Here is a 9,099-nt window from a genome sequence, read left to right on the forward strand (position 1 = left end):
CACCTCCCGGGTTCAAGTGATTCTCCTGCCTCATCATCCTGAGTAGCTGGGATTACAGGTGCCTGCCACCATGCCTAGCTAATTTTGTATTTTTAGTAGAGATGGGGTTTCTCCATGTTGGTTAGCCTGGTCTCGAACTCTCGACCTCAGGTGATTGGCCTGACTTGGCCTCCCAAAGTGCTGGGATTACAGGCATGAGCCACTGTGCCTGGCCACTTGGACTATTTTTTTTCCCCCAACAACAGGACTAAAGCAGCTGATGAAGCCATGGTGTCCCCAGGGACTTCTTTGTCCAACTTTGCCAGTGACCTGTGGAGTCACCTTGGTCCAGGCCCTCCCTTTTCTTGATCTCGGCTTCCTCATTTACAATGAAGGAGTTAGACACAATCATTCTTGATTCTGAACTGTAGCCCAGGAAGAGGCATTTGGGAATGAGGCCCTGACCTGCTGGTGACATCATAGAGGGGAGGGTTCCGCGAGAATAGTCGGGACATTCTGGAAGCCCAATGCCACAGTCTGCATTGAGCTGGGCTCAGGAAGGAAGGGAAATCCAGGTGGGGCCTGTTGGGCTCAAGTCTTCAGAGCTCTTCCCTCCAGAGGTCCCAGCACAGTCATGGATCAAAACTTAAGGCCTGAAAAGGCTCAGAATGAGGCGGACACCAATAACGCAGACGTGTTCTTCCACTCCCACTCATCCCCCGGAGGCCAGGGCCACAGGCCAGGCCACCGTGGATCTCACCACCATCACAAGTCACATCATGGCGTGCCACACCATCGTGATGAATCTCGCCACCCTCCAGAGTTCCAAGACTTCCACAGCCGTGCCTCCTCCTCCCATGTCCCCCAGTCTTACCGCCACAACGAGTCGCGGAATCATGGCAGGACCCACGGCCCCACAGGCTTCGGCCTGGCTCCCCCTCAAGGCGCCGCCCCCTCCCAGCATCCCTATGCTGAGGACTACCTTGATGGCAGGAGGCTTTCTGACGTGTCCCAATACAGTGGGTCCCAGCAGCAGAGTGACTCCCGCTACCACAGGGGGTCCCATCACCAGGGCAGACAGCACTATCTCAGTGAGAATTTGTCCCGCCATTCCTCTGGCATGCCCCACCAACGCAGTGAGGCTTCCCACCGTGATGGGTCCTATCTGCCCCATGGACCTGTTGCCTACAGTGAGTCCTTCCACCAAAATGAGGCTTTCGACATTAGCGGGATCCAACCTGACGGGACCCACCATCGCCAAGCCCACCAACGTGGCTGGCCCCACCATCACCAAGTCCAACAGCATGGAAGGCCTCCTCATCACGGAGAGGCCCTTTCCCAACCTTCCTTTGTGGGTACACCTGACTATCACGGCGAGTACCGCCAAGGTGATCGCCACCCTGGTGAGCACCACCGCGATGGGCATCCCCACCACTCACAGCACCACCACCACCGGACCCACCAGCACCAAGACCACCTCCACCACCGAGACCACCACCACGGCGCACATCAGTCCAGTTACCCCCGCAGCGACTACCAGTATAGGGACTACGTCCAGAGCCTTTCCCAGCTCTCCATTCCACAGCAGGATGCCCTCAGCCCTGGTGCTTCTCATGCAGGAGCGTTCCCCTCTCATGGGGTACACCCAAGGGGCTTGGCCCGCAGCATGATTCCATCCGCCACTGCAATCCACTCACATGCCAACCAGATGTCCAAAAAACTCCATCCCCAGATTTTCTCCACCAAAGACTCAGAAAGCTGGGGCAAAGGAGAGGGGCGATCTCGGAAACGCAAAAGTGAGTCCTTGCTGGGCCCCTCATGCCAACTCCCGCTGCCTGGTGCAGGTTCCAGACCTGACCTGGGCCCCACACTGACCTTCCATAGGAGTGGGAGCCCTCAGGATCCCCAGAAGTCAACTCCAAATCCCCAACAGGCTGGGTCCTGCCGCAGAAGGCACAGGACTAGCACAGAAGCGGCTTAGCCAGCGGAGGGCCAGCAAGCAGGCGGGAGTGACCATGGATGCTGACGCAGGCTGGGAGGGTGCTTGGGACCTTGTGTCCTCCGCCTGCACACACTTGACTTTCTGTCCCTTTTCCTTTCAGTTGGCCAGCTCCAGCGGACCCACAAGAAGGGACAGTCTACCAATCTCTTACAGTGGCTGTGGGAAAAGTTAAGCCATCTCATTCATGGCTTCCGGGAAATGATCCGGTCGCTTACCCAATCCCTGGCCTTTGAAACCTTCATCTTCTTCATCGTCTGCCTGAACACCATCATGCTGCTGGCCCAGACCTTTGCAGAAGTCGAGATCCGGGGTGGTAAGAGCCAAGGAGTCCTGTTCCCATGGAGAAGCCACTGTGCTGTTCCAGGGCCTCCGTGAGCCTGATCCAGTGCGGGGCGGTTCACAGGACTCGGCTCACTTGATCCTCACCCCTGGGAAGTAGATGCCTGGTGTTAGAGAGCGGCTCAGAAAGACCCCGCTGAGGTCGGCCGGCCGGCCAGAGACAGGAGGACCAGCTGGGCGGGAGGCGGTGCTGTTCGCGCCGCAGCCACGAGGGGACGCATCTGCTCCTAATGTGCGGCTGAGAGCGGGCGGGCTGGCGCCTGGGCCCGAGCTTCGCGGGAAGGGCCGGGAGCGGAGAAGGCCCTGGAGGGAGAGGATGGAAGGCGGGGGAAGGCTGGGCCCTCTGACGCCATGGAGCAGGGTGAAGGCCGGGAGCCGCCCGGCTCGCTACCTCAGGCGCCACTCTAAGCGCTTTGCTTGTGTTCGTGCATTTAATGCTCACAACTCTATCGAGTGGACTTCAATTATCCCCATTTTATTTTATTTTAGACGTAGTCTCGCTCTTTCCCCCAGGCTGGAGTGCAGTGAGGGATCTCGGCTCACCGCAACCTCCACGTCTTGGGTTCAAGTGATTCTCCTGCCTCAGCCTCCCCAGTAGCTGGGATTACAGGCATGAGCCACCACACCTGGCTAATTTTTGCATTTTTGGTAGAGACGGAGTTTCACCATGTTGGCCAGGCTGATCTCGAACTCCTGACCTCAGGTGATCTGCCTGCCTTGGCCTCCCAAAGTGCTGGGATTACAGGCATGAGCCACTGTGCGCAACCACAGTTATCCCCATTTTAAAGACAAGAAAACCGAAGCACACATCAGTAGTTAAGTCACACAGCTGCTTAGGCAGAACCGGGGAGAGCCTAGGAATCCGGGCTTGTGTGAGGCTCATGCTGAGGAGAGAGAGGATTCTGGGTGCTGGGACAGCCCTGTGTGCACCCTGTGTCCCTGCAGAGTGGTACTTCATGGCCTTGGACTCCATCTTCTTCTGCATCTATGTGTTGGAAGCCCTGCTCAAGATCATTGCCCTGGGCCTCTCGTACTTCCACGACTTCTGGAACAATCTGGGTGGGTGGGGCCGGGGCCAGGCTGCTGGTGTTTAGTCTGGGGTGGGGGGTGCTCAGATCGAGAGAGGGGTGGGGAAGGGGGCGCTGTCATCAGGATCCTGCCAGGCTCAAGTGCCCCTGTGCCCTCAGACTTCTTCATCATGGGCATGGCCGCATTGGACTTCGGGCTGATGCTAACCCACTCCTTCGCCATCTACCACCAAAGCCTCTTCCGGATCATCAAGGTCTTCAAGAGCCTTCGGGTCCTGAGGGCCATCCGGGTCTTGCGGAGGCTCAGGTCCGTGGCCATGGCTCCAAAGGAAGAGGGGACACAGGTCGGGGCCCCCAAGAAATCCACTGTAACCTGCTCAAGGGTTGGGGGCACAGGAGGCTGCTGACCCCAGCCTGCTTCTGCCTCCTGCCATGCACTGGAATCAGCCCCCTCATTTTTCCAGAGAGGGACCGGGACTCACCCAAATCACCAAGTCAAGGGCCTTCTGCCTTCAGTGCTAGCTCTGGCTGCTGGGCACAGACACCCCACCCTGATGACTCAGTCCCTGCTCTTCTGCCCACAGCTTCTTGAACAGTGTCCAGGAAGTGACAGGGACCCTGGGCCAGTCCTTGCCATCCATCACAGCCATCCTCATCCTCATGTTTACCTGCCTCTGTATCCTAGTGCTGCAGGGGCTGGGGCCGGGGCCTGAGGGGCTGCAGTGGAAAGGGTGTGGGGGTTGGGGATGGGGCAGGGCGCTGGGGCGGGGATAGGACCCAAGAGCCGAGTTTGGCCCTGACCAGCCAGTCCTCTTCTCCGTGGTCCTCCGAGCACTGTTCCGCAGATCAGACCCCAGGCGATTCCAGAACATCTTCACCACCATCTTCACCCTCTTCACCTTGCTCACGCTGGATGACTGGTCCCTCATCTACATGGACAGCCGTGCCCAGGGTAGGGCAGGCCCCAGTCTGAGGGCATGGCAGGGGATTGGCCGGATGGACTGGTCCTGAGGGCTCAGTGACCCCATCAGCAAAGTGAGGCTTCTGATGCCTGTGGGTCGGGGTGTGGCGGGGCAGATCCTGGTTGGGGCCCAAGCACAACTTGACTGCGCCCTCTGACCTGCTCCCCCCAGGCGCCTGGTACATCATTCCCATCCTCATGATTTACATCATCATCCAGTACTTCATCTTCCTCAAGTGAGGACCCACCCCTGCTCTGCTGCCCAGCGCCACCCACTCCTCCTCCTCGCCCCTGGGACCCCTACCCCAGCCCTCTCACTCTGATCATGCCACGCTGAACCCACAGGAAGTACTGGGTGCCCCTCTCCTCTGGCCTCCTCGCTGAGGGCACCCTCCTCTCCCCCTCCCAGCCTGCTGATTGCTGTCCTGGTGGATAACTTCCAGATGGCACTGCTGAAAGTCCCCGAAAAAGTGAAACAGGAGGTACCGAGTGGGGTGGGACGGGTGGACCCAATCAGGAAGCTGGAGGAGCGAGGCCAGAGGGCTCCAGGGATGAGCAGGCCTGGAACCCTGGCAGATCTGAGGCCTCTTCTTCCCAGAAGGCTACCCGGATCCAGAAGAATCTGCTGGAAGACTCACTGACAGAGCTCAAAGCTGCAGGTACCAGCTTGGCCTACCCTGGCCCCATCTGCCCGATCTCAGTGGGAGCCAGTCTCTCCAGGCCCCCAACCACCTTCCACAGTCAGACACAGAATCCCAGGCTCAGTTTTAGAGTTTTAGAATTTGAGGCTCAGGAGGACTTTAGTCCAGAGGACTCTAGGACAATCCTCCCAAAGCCAGTTAAACTGCGTGTCAGATCTTTTTTTTTTTTTTTTTGAGATGGAGTCTTGCTCTGTTTCACAGGCTAAAGTGCAGCGGCGGATCTCTGCTCACCCGCAGCCTCTGCCTCCCAGGCTCAAGCAAACCTTCCATCTCAGCTCCTGAGTAGCTGGGACTACAGGCATTTTTGTATTTTTTAGTAGAGATGGGGTTTCACCATGTTGGCCAGGCTGGTCTCAAACTTGAACCCCTGACCTCAGATGATCCTCCCATCTTGGCCTCTCAAAGTGCTGAGATTACAGGTGTGAGCACTACACCCAGCCCTGCTTGTCCAATCTTAAAAAACCCACATGGGGCCAAGTGCGGTGGCTCACGCCTTCATCCTAGCACTTTGAGAAGCTGAGACAGGCAGATCGATTGAGGTCAGTACTTCAAGTCCAGCCTGGCCAACATGGTGAAACGCTGTTTCTACTAAAATACAAAAATTAGCCCAGCTTAGTGGTGTGCGCCTGTGATTCTAGCTACTCGGGAGGCTGAGGCAGGAAAATTGCTTGAACCTGGGAGGCAGAGGTTGCAGTAAGCCGAGATGGTGCTACTGCACTCCAGCCTGGGCAACAGATTGAGATTCTGTCTTAAAAAAGAGGCTGGGCGAGGTGGCTCACGCCTGTAATCCCAGCACTGTGAGAGGTCAAGGTGGGTGGTCACTTGAGGTCAGGCATTCAAAACCAGCTTGGCAACATGGTGAAGCCCCATCTCTACTAAAAATACAAAAATTAGCTGGGTATGGTGGCGGGTGCCTGTAATCACAGCTACTTGGGAAGCTGAGGTGGGAAAATCACTTGAACCTGGAAGGCAGAGGCCATGGTGAGCCAAGGTTGTGCCATTACATTCCAGCCTGGGAGACAGAGCGAGAATCCGGCTCAAAAAAAAAGTTCTGATTGGCCAGGCCTAAGTCACCTGTCTTTGAAGCTGGAGGGTGGGGCTAACCTCAGCCAAAGGATGTGGACTGAAAAGGGGTAGGAGTGATTGGTTCCTCAGGCAAATGGGGGTACTTCTACCAGAAAGAAGTGGGGTGGGTGCCAGACAGGCAAACAAACAAAAGGAACTGCATGGAGCTGCACGCCTCTTGGAGCAGCCTGGACAGAAACGCCTTTAGCCGTTATCTTCCTGACACGGGGTTCCTCTGCCTCCTCTCCACGTCCAGGCATCTTCTTGACCTCACCCTTCTTTTTCTACATCCAGAGCCCAAAGAGGTGTTGAGTGAAGGCACCATGCTGAAGCGACTCATCGAGAAGAAGTTTGGGACCATGACTCAGAAGTGAGGAGACAGGAAGGGAGCGAGGCCGGTGGAGGGCTGGGGAAAAGGGGCATGGCCGGCCCTCTGGAAGGGGATAGAGTGCTGAGACTTGTGGATGAGACTCTGGGTGCAGCATGGAGACCTGGAGTGGCTCCTGCACATCCGGAGGTGTGTGTGCCACCTGGGTAATCCCAGCAGCAAGGGCTCCCCCAATTCCTTCACCCCAAAACCATCCCCAACCTTTGTCAGGGTGGTCCCTGTGAGGGATCCGGGGACCCAAAGAGGACACAGACTCAGCCCTCGCCCATGAGGACCCCACGTCTAAAGACCTGTGTTGGGCCACGGAGGATGAGTGGACTTCAGCCGGGTGGAGGGATGATGAGGCGATTGGAGGAAAGGCTTAGGTCAAGGCCTGGAACCCAGATGCTCAACCTCCATTCCTGTCTACTTGAGTGACCAGCTAGACCAGGAAAGCCGGGGACTCACGCTGTCCCCATGAGAAGGATCTCTGGGGAGTCAGGCCTTGGAGCACCAGGAGCCCTGCCCAAGCCTGGCAAACTCTCTTCTCTCTCTTTCTTTCTTTCTGCCTTCCTTCCTTTTTCTTTCTCTCTCTTTCTTTCTTTTTTTTATTCTTTCTCTTTTTCTTTTTCTTTCTTTCTTTTTTTCTTTCTTTCTTTCTTTTTCTTTTTTTTCTCTCCTTTTTTCCTTCCTTCCTTCTTTCCTTCCTTCCTTCCCTTCCTTCCTTCCTTCTTTCCTTCCTTCCCTCCCTCCCTCCCTCCCTTTTTCTTTCTTTTTTAAGGCAGTCTCACTCTGTCACCCAAGCTGGAGTGCAGTAGCACAATCTAGGCTCACTGTAACCTCCACCTCCCGGGTTCAAGCAATTCTCCCACCTCACCCTCCTGAGTAGCTGGAATTACAGGCATGCGCCACCACCTCTGGCTATTTTTTTTTTTTTGGACTTTTTTAGTAGAGATGGGGTTTCACCATGTTGGCCAGGCTGGTCTCAAACTCCTGACCTCAAGTGATCCGCTTGCCTCAGCCTCCCAAACTGCTGGGATTACAGGTGTGAGTCACTGCGCCCAGCCTTTCACTTATCGTTCAGATTCAGCTCATTGATGCTGCCTCCAGAAGCCTTTCCAGATCCCCAGCACTGGGCAAGATTTCCCTCCTCCAGGACCCTCAGCACCCAAGTTCATGCCTTAGAGTGTCAGCAGCTATCGGCTCCGAGGGCAAAGTCTCTCATTCATCTGCATCTCCTTGAAGCACCTTGCAGGGCCCATTGTTTCCGGTGTTCTTTGATGAATGGGTTGACAAGATGGTGGGAGCATGTGAATGGGTCAACGATGTGTAATGTGGTATGTGGACGAGTGGGTGGATGGACAGGTGGATGACTGACTACACAGTATCGAAGGTGTTGATGGGCTGTCGGGGTGGCTACAGGAAAGAGCAGGTGGATGGAGGGGGCGGTGAGTTGTGAGTGGCTGGAGAGCCAGATGGGTGAGTGACTGAATCAGGAGGTGGGTGGATGGATGGGCGGATGGTCGAGTGGGCGCATGGAGAGGTACGGGGCAGATGAATGGGAGGGTGGAGGGATGGGCAGTTAGGAGGATAAACAATGCCAGAAGCCTCTGTGCTACAGGCAGACGTGGGGCTTTCTTGTATGTGGAAAAGGAGACCTCCTGGAAAGGGAGCTCTGCGGTCATATAAATTGTGCAGGGAGGAGGCAGGCAAGAAGAGCCTCTGGGTGGCTTTGGGGCCCAGGAAGCCCAGCCGGCAGGTCAGCCCAGCCCCTGCCTCTGTGTCCCCCGGCCCACAGGCAGCAGGAGTTCCTGTTCCTCTACCTGCAGCTAGTGGCGAGCGTGGAGCAGCATCAGCAGAAGTTCCGCTCCCAGGCAGCCATCGTCGATGAGATTGTGGACACCACATTTGAGGTGAACCAGGCAGGAACAGGAAGGGGCCAGCGAGGGGAACCCAGGGGCTTGTAGCCAGAAGTGACCCTGACTAACATTCCCATGGGGATCTGGGAGGGCAGAGGCTGTGCTGGCTCATTCACCCAGCTGTGCCCCACCAACCTCTGCAGGTTGGAGAAGAGGACTTCAGGAACTGACCCCAGGAGAAGAACACCAGATACATACTTCAGCCCTGGCAGTCTGCCCGCCTGGGTGCGCTGGAGCAGATCCCCAGATCTGCTGGAATGATTGTCTGGGCCCTGCAGAGTCGGGGCTCCAACAGAGTTTTTAAACCCCAGGAGGCTCTATGTCCTCACTGGCTGGGCCTAGGCACAGGGAAGGGAATTGGTGAACACGCAACCTGAGTGGGTGCCAGCATTGCATGTGTGCCAGTGTTGCGTGTGTGCCAGCATTGCGTGTGTGCCGACGTTGCGTGTGTGTGTGTGCCAGTGTTGCATGTGTGCCAGCATTGCGTGTGTGTGTGCCAGGGTTGTGTGTGTATGTGCCAGCGTTGCGTGTGTGCCAGCGTTGCTTGTGTACCAGCGTTGCGTGTGTGCCAGTGTTTCATGTATGCCAGCGCTGCGTGTGTGTGTGCCAGAGTTGCATGTGTGCCAGTGTTGCATGTGTGCCAGCGTTGCGTGTGTGTGTGTGCCAGAGTTGCGTGTGTGCCAGTGTTGCATGTGTGCCAGCGTTGCGTGTGTGTGTGCCAGCGTTGCGTGTGTGTGT

At 56.6% G+C, this 9,099-nt stretch overlaps 1 protein-coding gene across 1 annotated transcript; it reads left to right on the forward strand.

Annotated features, from left to right (window-relative positions):
• The first annotated feature begins 613 nt into the window (after window positions 1-613).
• On the forward strand, window positions 614-8,531 carry CATSPER1 (cation channel sperm associated 1). Its single transcript, XM_032282362.1, has 12 exons — window positions 614-1,775; window positions 2,082-2,294; window positions 3,266-3,379; window positions 3,508-3,655; window positions 3,933-4,024; window positions 4,157-4,300; window positions 4,482-4,545; window positions 4,719-4,791; window positions 4,908-4,968; window positions 6,370-6,445; window positions 8,241-8,355; window positions 8,505-8,531. Exons 1-12 carry the CDS (start codon window positions 614-616, stop codon window positions 8,529-8,531), a joined length of 2,289 nt encoding a protein of 762 aa, XP_032138253.1.
• Window positions 8,532-9,099: the final 568 nt, after the last annotated feature.

The sequence above is a fragment of the Sapajus apella genome, unplaced genomic scaffold (assembly GCF_009761245.1).
Source record: "Sapajus apella isolate SASKATOON/1434 unplaced genomic scaffold, GSC_monkey_1.0 scaffold14, whole genome shotgun sequence".
In the NCBI taxonomy this organism is placed as follows: Eukaryota; Metazoa; Chordata; class Mammalia; order Primates; family Cebidae; genus Sapajus; species Sapajus apella.

Coding starts and splice junctions, on each gene's coding strand:
- CATSPER1 (XM_032282362.1), top strand. CDS start 614: ATGGATCAAAACTTAAGGCCTGAAAAGGCTCAGAATGAGGCGGACACC. Junction 1,776..2,081: donor GCGATCTCGGAAACGCAAAA/GTGAGTCCTTGC, acceptor TTTTCCTTTCAG/TTGGCCAGCTCCAGCGGACC. Junction 4,301..4,481: donor CATGGACAGCCGTGCCCAGG/GTAGGGCAGGCC, acceptor TGCTCCCCCCAG/GCGCCTGGTACATCATTCCC.